Below are 18,589 nucleotides of genomic sequence, written 5' to 3' on the forward strand. Positions count from 1 at the left end.
ATTTCCCCTATAATCTATGGCATCTTATATTCACTGTGAACCAACCAACTTGTCATTCCCTAAAATTGGTGGGTTAAAAAAATCATCAGCATCAAACCTTGCTAAAAGAATGGCAGTGGCTATAAGACAACCCATAGCCCATGACAGTGCACTCGTCTGAGAGGGTCAGATTTCCCAAAGGTTTGACGGCACAGAGCTGGACATTCTGTGGAAAATACAGATATCCTTGACTCCGAGATAAAAATGATTCGGAAAAGCCAGACTTAGACTATAAAAAAGCTTTCAGGATACCTCAACTGATTTATTTCATGTATATATCTTCATATATCTGTATATGAATGCATCATGTCATATTTTTACTGACATAATTATTTTTTCTAGATCTACAAAAAAATAATGGAGTATCTTAATAAAATCAGTGATGTGTGAGATTCACTGAAAAACTGACTTAAGGAAGTGGGTGTACCCCTACTTCTGTGTTGGGTGTCTAAATTTGAGCCCAAGCTAGAAGAGAAGAGGACATGGCAAACAAGGTTAGAAAAATCTGTTGGCCCAGCCTAACCCGAGTTCCTGAATTCTGATGTAAGGGGAGAGAACACCAGAGACCTCACGGTATTTTCTCTACCACACTCACAACAGATAAATAAGTTGTTGATTTAACATACATATACATGCAGTAGAATATTACTCAGCCACATAAAGAAATAAAGTACTACTGACGTATGTTACAATGTGAATGAACCACAAAACATTATGCTAAGTGTAAGAAGCCAGACACAGGAGGTCACTTATTATATGATTCCACTGATAAGAAATAGGTAAATTCACACAGACAGAACAAAGATTGGTGGTTGCCAGGGGCTGAAAGTAACTATTTAATGGTTAGAGTCTCCTTTTAAGGTAAAGAAAATGCTTTGGAGCTAGACAGAGTTGGTGGTTATAAATTTTGAATATATAAAAATGCCACTGAATTGTTTACATTAACAAATAGTTAATTTGGTTAATTTTATCTTATATGAATTTCACCTCCATTTTAAAAAATTAAAAGAAAGAAAATGAAACTCTTTTTCAAATCTAGTATGACAACTAATCTGATTCTGACTCTTCTGCCCTTCTTCAAAAGGAACTGGTTGATAATTTTATAATTATAAATTTAAAGTTGTGTTAAAGTTATTAGCATATAGGTTTCAAAAACAATTATTTTTCTATACATTCTGGAAGAAATCAGTTCTGTTTCTTTTCCCTACGTACCTTTAGAACATTCTGAATCCTTTCAAAATGCCTACTCACAAATACACTTTAATGATATAGTTGTAGTAAACTTTATATAATAATTTGAGTTATACTTAAAATAGAAAGTAATTTATACAACACTTAAATGAAACACAAAACTACACTAAACATATCTAACTGGGTACATTTTAAAATGTATTTCATATTGAATTGATGGTAATGTTTTTAAAATGTACATGAAGTCGTGTACAGAAGTTTCAAACAGTTACAAATACATATTCGTACACAAATTAAAACCAGAACATTCCTAAAATTGGACTACTTACTCCACACACAAAAAATAAATGTATTAAGTTATTCCACTCTACTTTGCAAATGTTTATCTTTTAGATAAAATTTTTGTAAAAAAAACCCCACAAACACATTGGGTAGTGATGATTTTTTCTTCTTACTCACATACTCAGAGTGAATCTTTGCATTTTGAAATACTGGTGGGCCCCAGGTTAGAAACAGGACAAGTTCTGTAGGTTTATTCTTAACTTGAATCTGTATATAAGTTGGAACAGATACATTTACCTATTAAATGTAACTTAGACAGATGTTTGTCTTAACATAGTATCTATTTTTACCTTTCTGTGCATATAAATACTTAAAACATTTTTAAACCTACAAAACCTATCCCATTTGTAACCCAGGGACTGCCTGAACAGCTATTTTCAAACTTTGATGGTATTCCCAGAATTTAATAGAAACACACAACGGCAGTGAGATTACCTTAAGCAATCTAATCGCGGTCACCCAGCACGTCCTACTCTGCTCTTCCTCTGCACAGAGCATTTTCAGGTCTCGGGGCCCTCGCGCTTTGTTAGGCTAGAAGGCCACAGCACATTGTTTATCGTTAATGCATATCTTGAAGGTAACACCTGTTGAAATAAAAGCCACTAAAATTCTCCCATATATGTAAGAGAAAGCTGTCTCTTTTTCAAAGAAATTGAGAGAAATTCAAGCTTACCTAAAAGGCTGAGGCTCGCTTTATTCATCTATCAAAATATTAAGCCTGTACCTTAAAGCAGAATCCATAATTAGTGGGTGCTCCATGTTTTTTTTTGCCTGCCAGTGACACATAAATATCACTATTGCCAAATTCGCTGAAAAACTGCAAATGCCGTGGTTCCTTTAAAAAAAAGAAAATGTGAGTGTTGACACGGGTACATATTTTACACTCTCTCTTTTGAATTTCTATTGTATTACATAAATTATATCTTGGCAAAAAGTATCCCAAATAACATCACAGAAACAGAAGGGAAGAAAAACTAAGATGCTATCCTTAAATAAACAGGAACTTGATGCAATATCCTTTAATTCAAAAAGTGGCAACTTGTTTAGGATTTAACCTCCAATACACAAACAAAATACACCTTCCAATTCTTAAATTATTCCCTTTAACCACTGTCTCAAGGATTCTGAAGGAGAGAAGACAGAAAGAATGGCTTTTGAAAATGCTTTCCTGTCTGCCTTTCAAATAACAGTAATTCACTAGAGGGAAGAGTGTTGGTTTAAGCTCCTGTAGCAGTTAGACAAGAAAAAAGAGAAACAGATAATGGTTCCTGCTTCATTCAAAAACAACCGTCCCTCACATCTGTTCTGCCTCACACACCATGGCAAGCAATCAGACAAGGAGCCATGACTACCTTCCTTCACCGAAAGAAGGAAACCGGTGCCGAAGAACTCAGGGAAATTAACTGGCAATGGGATGTGTTTGATTTTCAGGCAAAGTGGGATCACGAACAGCTAGCTATTTCTTCTCTGGGAAATCCATGAGATTTAGAACTGGTCATGGGAAATCACTGGGTCATATTATTCTGTGCTAGGTTAATAACTTGGAGAAGTGTTTAATTCTGAGGTTGAATATATAATCAAAACTGACCAAAATACATTTGTTCTTTAAAACCTTGCTGCTAGTAGCATGGTCCCCAACCACACCAGCATTACCTGGGAGTTTATGGGAAATGCAAAATCTCAGGGCCCATCCCAGACCCACTGAATCAAAATCTGCATTTTACCAAGCTCCCAGGTGATCACATGCCCTGAAATTTGAGAAGGAATGTTCTAAAAAGAAAGGAAAGGAAAAAAAGAGACAGAAACAGAACATTTATCAATTTGAGCAACCCATTCAAATTCAAGTCCAGAGAAATTTCAGTCATTTCCCAGCAGGCTGTGCTGTCCCTAATGATTGGTACAGTAAGAATTTCTGCGTATCTCACTGTTTTCTGTATGTCACTGTTCCTAGGCATTTTGATCTAGTGAATGTCTATCGTTCCCAATTCCATGGGAAAATAACACAGAAAAGAAAACAAACCCAGCCTAAGGTCCATGAAACAAGAGAGAAAAAGGAGAAAGATAGATTCTCTTACTAGCATGGCCTTTAAAGTTTAACTCCTAAATAGAAAATGATTTGCTAGTAAAAAGAAAAAAGTCTGATTTCTATGAAGATGAAAAAAGACCATCCTTGTCCCCTTATACTGTACGAGAAATGTCACTGAGTCATTCGAACATGAGAAGAAGGCAGTTCGAGAAACACGGGAAGGCCACAGAGGCATGACGAGTTCCCTTTTTTGATGGATTGTTTCCCCATTACTGTAGGCATATCAAGCCTTATGACAATGTAAGACTCCAAAGGCGGAGTTAGCATGGTTAGCAAAAGCTAAGCATTCACACGCTTACATTGGAGGGGCTGGAGAGGTGTGTAATTAGATGTTTCTCTGTAAATGTCACAGTCACATCTCCAAGGCTTACAGCAGTGGTTATCTAATTCCCACATAGCCTACATCTTTAGAAAGTAAAATAAATTGAGACCCTTCTTACAGAAAAAGGACAGGATATGGTCTCCTTCCCTGGCAGAAATGTCAGTATTAGACATTAGATAATCTACATAATTTGTAACAATCATAATTCTTGAGTTTATCTAATACCTCAAATTTCTTTTTTGAGGGGAACTTAAATCATTTTCATGTATAGACTATGGAACATGAGCTCATTATGTGCAGGCTAAAGAGAATATTATGTACTGATGCACAGCATGGTTAGATGCTATGTTGATAAGAGCTAAACTCTAGACTGCAAATAGGGATTTGATGCTTAGCCTTTTGCCTAGCCCGGGAAATACCATTGCAAGGATAAAAGCATGGATCCAGGAGAAGGAAGAAGAGCTGTGTTGTATAATGGGTGGGGAGAAAAAGGAGGTATATGGGGAAGTAAGACAGAATGGGCAATTGATTTTAATGAGAAATCTGTTGTAAAATAAGAATTTAAGAGCTAAAGAGGCATTATCATATCTTCACTGAAGAATCACTGAAAAAGAAAAAGTAAAAGAAGTATGATTTCTAGTTTTAAAAGCTACTTTTCTGTGATTTATAAAGCAAAAAGATGATCCATTATACACTTGCTCAAAAAACACCTTCATGTGTAATTTCATATATTAGGAACAGTGAGGAAATAGCAAGCTCATAAAGTGATCAAGAGAAAGTTTAATACCTTAATTACAAAACTGGCTAATTATTCATCCTAACATTATTTATGATAGAAAAATTTGAAAACTAATTTAAATGGTCACAAAAAAATCAATTAAATGCATCTGCATGATAAAATACAAAAAGTCTAACAATATATAAAGTTCAAAATAAAATATTCCTGTAAGGGTTTAGGTTCTGAATTAGCAAAGCCCCGTTCCATGAAGCATTCCACTACTTACACCTCAAGGAAACACACACACAGACACTCACACACATGCTCATTCAAGAATAGTAATAAAGAAACCTGTATATGAGGGAAAGGAGAAACTGTATGAACAGTTGAGGAAAATATGGAAAAGAGTCAAGTATCACCCCTTTGCGGCTCCTGTCAGGTCCTGTGATTGGTCTTCATTATTAATTGTGTTCTGGGATGCTTCACTTTCAATATATATTATATAATATAACTAGAATTATGGTCATTACTATCTTACTTCTAAGGTAATGCCTTCTAGCAAACCTTTTTTCTGTTTGTTCTATTAAATCATTTTCTATCTCTTTTTTTCTATTCTTTTAAAATTGATTTTATAGAGGAAGGAAGAGAGAAAGTGAAGGGGGAGGAGAGAGGGAGAGAACCATGGATTTGTTGTTCCACTAATTTAGGCATTCATTGGTGGATTCTTGTATAAGCCCTGAACTAGGATTGAACTCACAATCTTGGCATATCAGGATGACTCTCTAACCAACTGAACTACCTAGCCAGGGCCCATTTTTTTTATTTCTTTATTTCTTTCTCTAAGAACATTTTTAAATGCTGCTTCTTCTTTCATATCAGTCGGTCAACATAACCCGGCCGCATGTCATTTAATCTGCCATCTATCCCTTTCTTCTCCCTCCACTGCTCAGACTAGGTTAGAACCCCTCACCTCCATCCTGAATCGCTGAAATTATCATCTAATTACTATTTGTGCTGCTTACCTCTCCACCTCCCATCTCTATCTCTATCTGTCCTCCCTTCCCTCCCTCCTCACTCTTTTTCTATCTCTATTTTACTTTCTTGAACTCAGTATGGCCTTACTAATTGTATGGCCAGGGGCCACCGCCATTGTGCCCATGCACATTCAGGTTCTCATTGAATTCAGACAGACGGTAGAGAAACAATGGAACTAAAAAATGGTGGGCTAGCCTGACCAGGCAGTGGCGCAGTGGACAGAGCATCGGACTGGGATGTGTAGGACCCAGGTCTGAGACCCTGAGGTCGCCAGCTTGAGCGAGAGCTCATCTGGTTTGAGCAAGACTCACCAGCTTGAGCCCAAGGTCGCTGGCTCAAGCAAGGGGTCACTCGGTCTATTGTAGCCCCCCAGTCAAGGCACATATGAGAAATCAATCAATGAACAACTAAGGAACCGCAACGAAGAATCTCATCTCTCTCCCTTCCTGTCTGTCTGTCCCTATCCGTCCCTCTCTCTTACTCTCTCTGTCTCTCCCATAAGAAAAAAAATAGTGGGCCATTCCTTTATTAAAGTCTCACACTGGCTGATGAGCAAACACAGGGCTCACAAAGCCCTGACACATTCTCTGGTTCCACAACTAGGAGAATCTTCTTTGGTTCCTCCTAGAATCAAAGGCCCCACCAGTCTCAGCAGTGCTCCCCAAAACCCCTCAGCTCTGGTTCCCCATCTGCATACCTTCTCCTCTCGGCCAACATGGCTTCCCCTTTAGCACTCTACATTCTCTCTCTCCCCCTCTGCAAACATGGCTTCCCCTTCAGCACTCTGCATTCTCTCTCTCTCCCTCTGCAAACATGGCTTCCCCTTCAGCACTCTGCATTCTCTCTCTCTCCCTCTGCCAACATGGCTTCCCCTTCAGCACTCTGCATTCTCTCATCTCCCTCTGCAAACATGGCTTCCCCTTTAGCACTCTGCATTCTCTCTCTCCCCCTCTGCAAACATGGCTTCCCCTTTAGCACTCTTCATTCTCTCTCTCCCCCTCTGCAAACATGGCTTCCCCTTCAGCACTCTGCATTCTCTCTCTCTCCCTCTGCCAACATGGCTTCCCCTTCAGCACTCTGCATTCTCTCATCTCCCCCTCTGCCAACATGGCTTCCCCTTCAGCACTCTGCATTCTCTCTCTCCCTCTGCAAACATGGCTTCCCCTTCAGCACTCTGCATTCTCTCATCTCCCTCTGCAAACATGGCTTCCCCTTCAGCACTCTGCATTCTCTCTCTCTCCCTCTGCCAACATGGCTTCTCTCTGACTCTTCTCCTTCTGCTCTCCTTTTCAAAACTTTCTGGCACAAAAACCTGGGCTCCAGCAAACATTAGCAAAATAACGGTCCTTCCCAGCAGGAAGGTAATTCGCAATTTCACAGACCACATATACCTGGCACTTTCCAGCCCCCGATGCAAACTATAAGTGAGCAAACATAAAAATCATATTTTACAAACTTATTTGACCAACACTAATCTTACAATTTGACCATTTCACTCTCTTGCAAAAAAAAATTTTTTTCATTGACTTCCTATAGTGAATTGAATAGTAGCTCCTCCCCCCCAAAATATGTCCATGTCCTAAACTCTGAGAAACTATGACTTTGACATAATTTGAAAAAATAGTTTTTGCTGATGTAATTAAGTACAGGCCTCCAGATGAGATAATGCAATTGGGACTTAAATCCAATGACAAGTGTCCTTATCAGAGACACACAGAAAGAGCAGAAGGCCACAGGAAGACAGAGGCAGGGACTGAAGTTAGGTTGCCACAGCAGAAGGGCACCGGGAGCCATGACAGCCAAGACGGCCAACCCTGGTGAAAATGTAAAGGATCAAATCATGAGAATGAGAAATCAATAACAGATGAACATTTCCAGCATAAAAGGAAACAGGAATTTGAAGACTAAATGCCTATGTTGAAAATCAAGCAAGTTTTACCAGAATATATTTGAATGCACCTAGAAAAATGGCAGGAAAATTACTGAGCACCAATGATTGCAATAATATTGGAACACAGCCAGAGAAAAATGACTGATTACCCATAAAGAACCAACAGTGTTGTCACTGACAACAGATACATGACAATAAAAATAAAATAACCTCTCACAAAAACTCTCAACAGTAGTTTTACTTGGAAGGTATCACTGCATTGCATAAAATGTCAACACTTATCAAACATAGACCATGTGGCATAGTCCACATCAACTAGACTCCATAGAAACACAGATGCATAGTGCGGGGCACTGGGAATTACATGTATGTGGGTATGAACACCTGCATGTGTGTCTATGTAACTGTATACATAGGTATACATATACAAGCACACAAACAAATCCATCTACCCCTGATCATAACATAACTTCCTCTAGGAATTTATAATCTAACTAAAAGAGAAAACTAACAGACACAAAGAATTCAGTTGACTATTACTAACTGCATCAGTATCAACAGAAGTCTGGAGTAAGCAAGATCGGTCTTACGACCTGGGGTAAAAAGAAAAGATGTGAACTATACTGGGCCTCAAAATCTGTACCCGGGGGTAAGGAGAAAGGGAGTGGGTTCAGGACAGGGAAGGAATGAGCAGAGGACATGGAAATAAGAGTATCTAGATTCCATCAAAAGACGTTATGTTTAAAACAGTGAGAAATAAAGTTCAAGAAATAAAGAAAATAAAGTGAAATCCATTTTAACTTCTGATTTATATATAATGTATAACACATCATTGATATTTCCAATTACCTTTGACGTCCCTTTAGTAGAAAAATATAAACCAGATCTTCTTAGAAAGAAGTAAATCTTTTTCCAGGACTTCTTTCCCTGTTCTTTTGCATGTAAGAAGCCATGGATTTCAGGATATGTGCTTGAACTCAGAAATATCTGGAAAATAATTAGAAATTCCCACACTGTTTTGGAATCAATGATATTGTAGCCTTACACTAATCATGTTAAGATTTCAAATATGTACATGTAAAATCTAACAGTATCAATACCATTTATATACCATTATAGAAATAACTATATACACAACAGAAAATCAGTCTTTCAAGATCCAAATGAAAATATGTTCACAAAATATACATTCTAAGTTACCAGTACTTAGCCAAATACCAAAATTATAAGTTATTTGAATGTCCATTTCAAAAGTTGAGCTTCACCTTTAGAGTTAAGTCCTCATAATTTTCATCTTTTTCTATGACTTTCCCTGAGAATTAATCAATTTCAACTCCTTATGATGAAGGACCACAATCCTGACTTTAATTATTCAATTATTAAGGAAATTCAGCCAAGTTTACTTCCTTAATGAGGGTAAAGCAAATAATTTCTTCTTTGTCTCAAGGGTTCTCAATTGTGAGTAGCTATGCCAGGTTTTTTCCAAAGAGAACTACAACATCTCCCATTCCACGTGTTCCTTGGCAAAGGGATCTAGACACTGAGTATAAGGAGGTGGAGTCTGCTTCTTCATCCCCTTGAATCTCAGCAAGGCTTGTGACTGTTTTGGCCAATGGAGTTGGCAAAAGTAACAGTTTGTTTTAAATAAAGTCCCTAACTAGCCACTACTTAATTCTTGGAAGGCAGCTGTCACAACAGGAATGCGACTATTCTGAGACAGCTATGTGGTGAGACGCCCTGGAGGATGAGACATCATGTGGAGAGACCCAGAGAGGCCAAAGAGCACCAGGCACATGTAGTGAAAAGCCAACTTATTTTTTTTTTTAATTTATTTATTTTTTTCTTCATTTTTCTGAAGCTGGAAATAGGGAGAGACAGTCAGACAGACTCCCGCATGCGCCCGACCGGGATCCACCCGGCACGCCCACCAGGGGCGACGCTCTGCCCACCAGGGGGCGATGCTCTGCCCATCCTGGGCGTCGCCATATTGCGACCAGAGCCACTCCAGCGCCTGAGGCAGAGGCCACAGAGCCATCCCCAGCGCCCGGGCCATCTCTGCTCCAATGGAGCCTCGGCTGCGGGAGGGGAAGAGAGAGACAGAGAGGAAAGCGCGGCGGAGGGGTGGAGAAGCAAATGGGCGCTTCTCCTGTGTGCCCTGGCCGGGAATCGAACCCGGGTGAAAAGCCAACTTATAAGCAGACCCTCAACCCCCTGTGAATCAATGTGCTTCAGAAATGACCCACCCAGCTAAATCCTTTCAAATTCCTGACCCATCCAATTGTTGGCAAAATGTGACTGGCTACTTAAGCCATTAAGGTTTGGAATAGCTTGTTACACAGCAATAATTAACTGACACATGTGTTGGTCTGGAAAAGGAGAATGAAAAGGAATAGCTCTAACTGTGTTACGTGGCTGTGATAAGCACCTTTAATAAAACATTGGAAATACATTAGCATCTCATTAAAAAAAGATAAAAATGCCTATGAATAAACAAACGCAAAAAGTTAAAACTGAAAGAAATAATTAGCTAAAACAATGTCACATTTTAAAAGGCTACTGATGAAAAAACTGCTAGTAGATATGTTTCTTAAGTAAATTACTAAAAACAATTTTAATTTAATGAGCCACAGATATTAATTAATTGACATGCAAAACAGGCAAGTCATTTTTTAGTTTGAGTGCTTTCCAAGTTATTAAAGCAAACCAATTAAATTTTAAAAAGGAAGTCACAGAGGTCACACTAGAAAAAGGAGAAACGTTTTAAAAACTGGAAACATTGCCTCAGTGGACAGAAGAGGTCAGGACCACATGCAGCAATATATGATTCCAAGGCTATGATTTTTCTTGTTTTTATAATTTAACATTAAAGTAATATAACTATATTATAGGAAAACTTGGGAAAGGAGGTGGAAAAAAAACTCTGATCCACCACCCTGTCACATCCCAGTGGTGAGGCGCTAAGAAGGTTTGGAAGTTGGGGTGCTGGGGCAGCGACTATGCTGCCATTCACCCTAATATTTTGATGGAGTGTCTGTGAAAAGCCAGGAGTATATAAGTAACTTTGAGAAAAATTTCTTGAGACTAGTCATATTTTTAAAATAGTTTGAAGTGCAAAAATAAAATATGACCTATTAAAGAGCTCACAGAGAACAAATTTGTCGCACCCAGTATATGTATCAGTATGTTAAATATCAATATATTTAAAGTAGTATCTATATTGAAAATATTAAAGTTTTCTTCATTTAAGCCCTGGCCAGCTAGCTCAGTAGTAGAGCGTCGGACCAGCATGTGGATGTCTTGAGTTCGATTCCCAGTCACGGCACACAGGAGAAGTGCCCATCTGCTTCTCCACCCTTCCCCTTCTCCTTTCTATCTCTCTCTTCCCCTCCTGCAGCCAAGGCTCCATTGGAGCAAAGGTGGCCCGGGCACTGAGGATGGCTCCTCAATCTCCACCTCAGGCGCTAGAATGGCTCCAGCTGCAACAGAGCAACACCCCAGATGGGCAGAGCATCGCCCCCTAGTGGCTTGCTGGGTGCATCCTGGTCGAGCACATGAGGGAGTCTGTCTCTCTGCCTCCCTGCTTCTAACTTCAGAAAAATACCAAAAAAAAAGTTTTCTTCATTTAAGATCAGAGAAAATTGAGTGATTAAGCCCAAGGCTTCAATCAAACAGCAACCATTATAAAGATATAGCTCAACATAAACATGGTAATGACTCTAGATCTTCTGGTATAAAATCTACTAATATATCAAAAATAAAATAACAAATTATTCTTCCACTGTAATGAAAATCAGAGAATGATCACCTAAAGTTAATGCCGGTTTGGAATGAGTGAGCTGAATAAGTACAAATCCAAGGAGATTTTTAAGAAAATACTTAGTATTCATAATTCAGCTAAGATCTTTCACAATTATACTCAAGTGTTTCTGTCATATGTATTACAAATGTAAGTATATACAGTAGATTTTTTATATCTTTTTTCTCCTTTCATTTAATTGCTAAATATGTTATTGCATATAGAATAGAGGGCATTTATTATAAAACCTAATACTAAACACCTATTAGTAAAATGTCTGGTATTTAATGTCAATTTTAATTTTTCAAAAGACTAATACGAATATAAATAATAAAATAAATATAAGATCTCTACTTTGCAGATTTTCACCTATCGTAGGGTGTTTTGGAACCTAACCCATTGTGACCCCCGCGATAGACAAGGGACCACTGTATAATCTTTAAACACATCACAGAGCAAAACCCTGTGATGTTTCATTTCATGTTACTCATTTTTTAAATGTTTACAATCCTTTGACAATTGACCAAAACTGAAAAGAACAATATTGTTTGGGGGTCCTATTGAATTAAGGGACTTTTAAATCCAGATTTTGTTATTTTCTTTTCCTTCCTACTCTTTTCTTTCCAGTCTTACCTCCATCAAAAAATAATTATTCAAGGCCTAACATTTCAAATTTTGGACATTTATAAATATAGACCTTAAAGTTTCTCTTATTTTTACTTATATATTTTAATGAAAATATATACTACCTGCAAAATCTGTGTGGGGGATACTTCACCATTGGTTTCAGTTGCAAAAGACACCATATGTTCTGGAAAAAAATACTGACAAAAAAAGACAGGTTACATTATTCCAAAACCTATGCTAGAAGAGATTCAGTTATTATCATTGTAATCTAAAGCAAGAGTTCTTTAAGTCAGTGTGTTGATAGTTCACTCAAAGTGCTTTTAAAAGGACTCTACCTTCAGGTATCTTTATGAAAGGGTTAGAGTAGGGCCCAGAGTAGCAAACAGCCTCAGATGATGCCCATGACAAGATTCACATACCTCACATTACACAAGACACTGCCCGCAGGCTGACAGTGAGCTTGCTCCTGATCTCATCCCTGAGTCCTGCAACCATCCTGGCAGATGCTAAAGGACCAGCAACTCCACTTTAGAAAGTCAAAGCTCATAGAAGTAAAGGGAACGCTCAGTCCTTTCTACTCACTGGTTTTCCAAACTTGTTTCATTATAAAATTCACCCAGAGCAGCTGCTTGACATAGGAATTTCTAGGCCTCATTCCTGAAGAGCCTGACTCAGAAGTTACAGGTAGGTCCTGGATCCGTGCTTTTAGCAAGCACACTCCCCCTCCCCCAGTTACTTTTTATGATCGGACAAGTTTGCATAAATATTTAACAGTAAGTAGTTCTGGTAATTTGGTCTAATAATACTCTTCTGTAGGGGTAGGGGAGAAGTTCTCCTGTGCATTGTAGGATGTTAAGTATTATATATTTTGCATAAGAGATCATTTCAATCCAATTATTCAAAATTTAGTATAAAAATGTTACAGTTGCAAAGACAAAAACAATTTAAAATAATGATCCCAGAGGCTATTCTGACTTCTCCAGATTCTTAGTCTTAATTAGAAAGTGACATATCTTTTTAAGAGAAATACAATGAAAGTAGTATTTATTAGATAATACACTGGTCTTTACTTTATTTTTCACTTGCTCAGTGATTACTTCACTGAAATCAAAATAACTTGCAACAACAAGATTCATGTCAATCTTAAATTTCTGGATTAATTTACAACACACCCAACAATCAATTTATCTTTACTTTAGAAATGTTCCACTTAAATTTCCTAAATTCTCTGAAAAGTGTTAAACTATATTTTGGAACCTGCTTGAAGATATCTAATAATTTGCTCCCTAAACCAAATGCATAAATTTCTTCTTAAAAAGCAAGAAGAAGAATCAACGGGTTCTTGAAAACTATGTATTCATACTTCTGTGATGATGTTGACTAGAAGAAATGTGACTATAATTATAAAAGATCAAAATTCTTAACTACTAGTTACCAAATGGGGCATTATATTTATTTCTTCACATAAACTAAAAAAAAAATTTAATTATTTTCTATAACTATTAATGGAGATTTCACTTACCATTGGATTTTTAAAGAATTCATATTTGGCATAATTTTTCCTAAAGTATAGCTTATTTTCTTCTTCCATTCCCCAGTTCGATAGCACTTCAACCACCAGCTCATGGTCTTCTAGTGTTCTTTCTGTAAAGAATGGTTCAGTGAGTATGTCAATGGATGGATGGATGGATGGATGGATTAAAATGTAAGTAGGTACACAAATATATATGTATATATACATATATGTATATATATATTCACATAAATATATAAACTATATTATGTATGTATAATTATTCAAGATAGAAAATTTCAACTCAGTTTTGAAATAACCAGATTGATAAAACTTTCCTCAACTCCGAATTAGTAATAACTAATTTCTATACCAAAGCAGACCTTAACCAGAATGGAGAAGGACATAAAATATCACAACACACTTTTTACCAATTCTGAATCTCTCTTCATTGCTATGTAAATTATTATATAAGCTTGATAAAAAATCTGTATTAAGAATATGGGAGCTATTTTTTTCCGCCAACACATCATGCTGCCCAAATTAAAATATTTGCCTTGAGGATGAACAACACAGCCTATGAAGAGAAGAAAATTCTTGACAGGTTAAATATGCATTTAAGACATAATCTGGATAGTTAAGAAAAATTTAATAGATGCTTTAAAAAGAAAATACTAATGCAAGTGCATAAAAATTTTTAAGAAACTTGATTTCTTGGGGCACTTTATACTTTCAAAACTAATGTTCAGAGAAATACATTTTGTATTAACAATAAAGAAAATTAGACAGGGTGGGAAGGCATTTAGGAGGAAAGTAACAAATGAAATAAGCAATGACAACTTTAAAGAGGTGAATGTAACATGTAAAATACTTATTTAATAAGAAACTGTGGCATTCATAGCAGCACTATTCATAATAGCCCCAAACTGGAAACTACCCAAATGCTTATCAACATGAGAACAAATAAATTGTGTAAAAACCCTCAGTGGAATATATATTACAACAAAAAACAGAGCTGTATGAATAAATTTCACAAATATAATGTTAAATAAAAGAAGTCAGACACAAAGAGTACACGTTACATGGTTCAATTTATATAAGGTTCAGCCCAGGTAAAATAAATCTATGGTGTTAGAGACCAAGGTAATGGGGAGAGTTGGTAAGTGGGGGCATGGAAGCAATCACTGGGTCTGGGATATAGTCTGTTCGTCTAGATGTTGAATACTCAGGCATATGCAATATCTGAGAATAAAGACAGTTAGTTGTCCACATTTATTAAGGTATGTCATACTGCAATAAAAAGTTAAAGTAACAGTGAAATTACTCATGCAAAACAGGAAATAGAGAACAGCCCAAAAAAGAATACAGAAATCCTCTACTTTTTCTAATCTAGTAACTTTTCGAAAAGAATCTGTGTCTCAGAAATTCAACACTCAGTCGTGATCTGTGACCTATAACACCCGAACTCTTGAAAGTAATGTCATACTTAAATAGAAGCTTATTCTTCTGAAAGGAAGTTCTTGTAAGAGTACTCAATGAATATGGATGAGTTTGAGCTAAGTGCGTTTAAACACTGGGTTCCGTTCCTAACTCGGACTGCTCTTTTTCTGTCTCATTGACTAGCTCCCGTAGCTCCTTCTCCCTCCTAAGATTCAGTCCTCAGCTCAACTTTTTTCTTTCCCTTTCTCTAAACTAATTCATGCTCTCCTCTTTAGCTATCACATCTGTCAAGTTCCCTGAAGTGAAATCTCCAGACAGCTGCTTTCACTCACACTCCAGTCCTAACTGCTAGACTTTCCACCACCTCAAACCCAGCTTGTCTAAATCAAAGTAAAGGAGTTCCTAAAAATAGTAAACAACGCCAACAATTCCCCTTCTGAGTATATAATCAAAGTAAAAGCAGGGACCGGAACACATATTTGTACACCAATGTTTGTAGTAGCATCATTCGCAATAGCCAAAAGGTGGAAACATCCTAACATCCACCAAGTGAATGAACAAACAAAATGTAATATAGACATACAATGGGAAATTTAGCCTTAAAAAGATGAAATTCTAACACGTGTTACAACATGAATAAATCTTAAAGACATTATGCTATACAAATAAGATAGACACAAAAGACTATTGTATGATTCCATCTACCCAAGGTACCTAAGAACAAACAAATTCATAGATACAAATGGTAGAATGGTTGCTGCCAGGGACTGGGGGGAGGAAGAAATGAAGAGTTATTTTTGAATGCGTTGAGTTTGGGGAGGCAAAAATGTTCTAGAGATGAATGTTGGTGATTGTACAACAATATGAATATACATAATTCCAGTGAACTATACCCTTGAAATGGGTAAAATGGTAAATTTTATGTTATGTTCATTTTACCAAAATTGACAAAAGAAACAGTCATCTGGTTTTTTCCCCCTCTCAATCTACTTTTTCCTAAATTCTCCTACCTTCATTAGTTACATCTTTCTCCACAATCTACTCCCATAGCCTCTATTGCTGTGGTCCTCAGGTATCAGGGATTCTTCCTCTGAATGTCTCTCACACAACCAACAACCCCCCCCCCACACACACACACCCATTCCTAGTATCACCACTCTAATTAGACTTTTACCTTTTCTTAACTAGTCTCCAAACTTCTACATTCTTATTAATCCAACCTGAACACTAATATCATAGACAAACCTTGTAAAACATTTGTATCAATATGACCCCTGCTCAGAAAGCTTGTCTACTTCCTACTTGTTATGAAACAAATCCATGTAGCTTGGCAGTTACAACTCACTCATTTATCCATCCATTAGGCAAATATCTACTGAAGGTCTACCCTGTATTGGAAAATCCTCTCAGGGCTTGGAATCTTTTAGTAAAAAGACAGTAAAAATCACGGTCTCTTGGAGCTTTCAAACTAATAGAAAGATGCGAAAAATAAATAAAATGTAAATCTCAAAAGGTAGCTATAAATACCACATAGAAGAGTAGAGCTGCCTGACTAGGTATTGGCACAGTAGATAGAGCGCCGGCCTGGGACAGAGAGGACCCAGGTTCAATACCCCGAAGTTGCTAGCTTGAGTGTGGAATCATAGACATGACCCCATGGTCGCTGGCTTGAAGCCCAAGGTCACTGGCTTGAGCAAGGGGCCACTGGCTTGGCTGGAGCCCCCAGTCAAGGCACATACGAGAAAGCTGAAGCAATGAAGAATCGATGCTTCTCATCTCTCTCTGTTCTTGTTTGTCTGTCCCTATCTGTGCCTCTCTCTATTTTGCTAAAAGAAAATAAAAAAAGAGTAGAGCAGAGAGGAGGTAGAGAGAAAGGGAAAGGGAAAGGAGTCCATTTTCAATAGCCGGCTGAGGAAGGCCTCTTAGAGAAGGTAGTACCTGAACAAAGACCCAGAGGAGAAGAGGGTATGAGCTAAGCAGATATCTAGAAGAACAAGAACAAAGCTCCTGTAGCAAGAGCAACACTGATATAAACATAGAGCATGAGGTTAGTGTGGCTGGAGCTGGATGAGCGAAAGGGAGAGTCCCAGAAGAGGTTAGAGAAGGCATGCTCTGGGGGACTGGGTGAAGCCTGGTTCACAGTCAGGGCCTGGCGTTTTCTCTGAGTTAGAGAAGAAGTCATTATAAATAAAGAATATCATGAACTGACATATACTGCTTACAAAAATTAGGGGACATTTCAAAACTGAATATGAAGCGTTAAAATATCCCCTAATTTATGTGAGCAGTATATTTTCATTAAACTACATGGGTGGCTAAGTGAACTGATCTTAAGAGGCTTAAGGAGGGAAGCAGAACATTATAATTAACAAGGGGAGGGATGATGTGTCTTGGATTCAGAGATGAAAATAATGGCAGAGATGTAGTATTTTCTTTCTTCTTCTTCCTTTTTTTTTTTAATCTCCAACATAGACTTTATCAATCTGAGGCAGATATAACAGTTTGGGGAGAATCATGATGAGCCAATCCTCCATTGCCTCATACAAGGATCCACCCTCTGTCCTCTGGGAAAGGTACTAGAGTTCAAGGGGTTATAAGGGAGGAAAGGGTGGAGTGGAGAATGGAAGGGGGCTATAGAGTAAACAGATGGGATAGGTCCCAAGTGACACTATATCCTGTCCTTTTCCAGAACTTGAACCCCAAGATGGAGAGTTGATGGTGATATAACACCAGGTAAGTTTTTGAGTGGCTTAAACTAGACTGTAGTCTTAGGAGACTTCTAACCTCAAGTGGAAGCCCTGTGTCTAGCATGGTAGAGAAGCAATAGCCAAGTGCAACATTGAAGCAGAGGAGTTCATAGCATCTCAGTATGGGGAAACAGCATTGCAGTAGTACCAAGTCCCTGGAAGGAGCCCGGAAGGGCCAAGAGAAAACCATGAACTTAAGAGGCTTATGATATAGTCAATAAGCTTGAGAGGAACATGAAGAGTTGGACAAGAGTTAGACAAATAACCATTCTGGGACTTCTGTCCCACTAGAATATTGAAGGAGATAGGTTTAATCCCTCATATGAGACTATTTAAAATTATATGTACATCTTTATAGAAGCTGAATTTATGATTTACCCTAACAAGACTGAAAACAATCCATAAGGCAAACAAAGATTAAACTGTCTGCCATTAAGAAGGCAGGAGACTGAGGGTCAACATTAAATCAGTTATAGAAATAAAGCTACATCTTTGTAAGTCTTAATCAGAGAGCTTTTTCATTACTGTATTTAATTCTTATAGTATCTGCAGTAGGATGAATAATAGTCCCAATAATAGTTCCTAATCTCTGGAACCTATAATGTTACCTTATATAGCCAAGCCTTTGTAAATGTCATTAACTTAATGATATTGAGATGAGGAGAAAATCCTTGATTATCCAGCTAGGTCCTAAACCCAAACACAAGTATCCTTATAAGAGAGAAATAGAGATGTGACAGACAGAAGAGCAAAGGGAAATGTGACCACAGATGTAGAGACTCAGGTGATGTGGCCACAAGCCAAGGAATGATAACAGCCACCGGCAGCTGAAAAAGGCAAGA

General features: G+C 37.7%; 1 protein-coding gene across 2 annotated transcripts in view; it reads right to left on the bottom strand.

Moving 5' to 3' along the window:
• GRB14 (growth factor receptor bound protein 14) overlaps positions 1–18,589 on the bottom strand; it is a 122,265-nt gene that overhangs the window by 13,678 nt on the left and 89,998 nt on the right. For both annotated transcript variants that reach the window (XM_066345783.1, XM_066345784.1), the window contains 5 exons: positions 13,570–13,691; positions 12,170–12,244; positions 8,474–8,611; positions 2,297–2,407; positions 2,008–2,103 (listed from right to left, as the gene is read on the bottom strand). In XM_066345783.1, the coding sequence (XP_066201880.1) occupies positions 2,008–2,103; positions 2,297–2,407; positions 8,474–8,611; positions 12,170–12,244; positions 13,570–13,691 (542 nt within the window). The remainder of the gene's footprint in view (positions 1–2,007; positions 2,104–2,296; positions 2,408–8,473; positions 8,612–12,169; positions 12,245–13,569; positions 13,692–18,589) is intronic.

The sequence above is a fragment of the Saccopteryx leptura genome, chromosome 7 (genome assembly GCF_036850995.1).
Source record: "Saccopteryx leptura isolate mSacLep1 chromosome 7, mSacLep1_pri_phased_curated, whole genome shotgun sequence".
Classification (NCBI taxonomy): domain Eukaryota; kingdom Metazoa; phylum Chordata; class Mammalia; order Chiroptera; family Emballonuridae; genus Saccopteryx; species Saccopteryx leptura.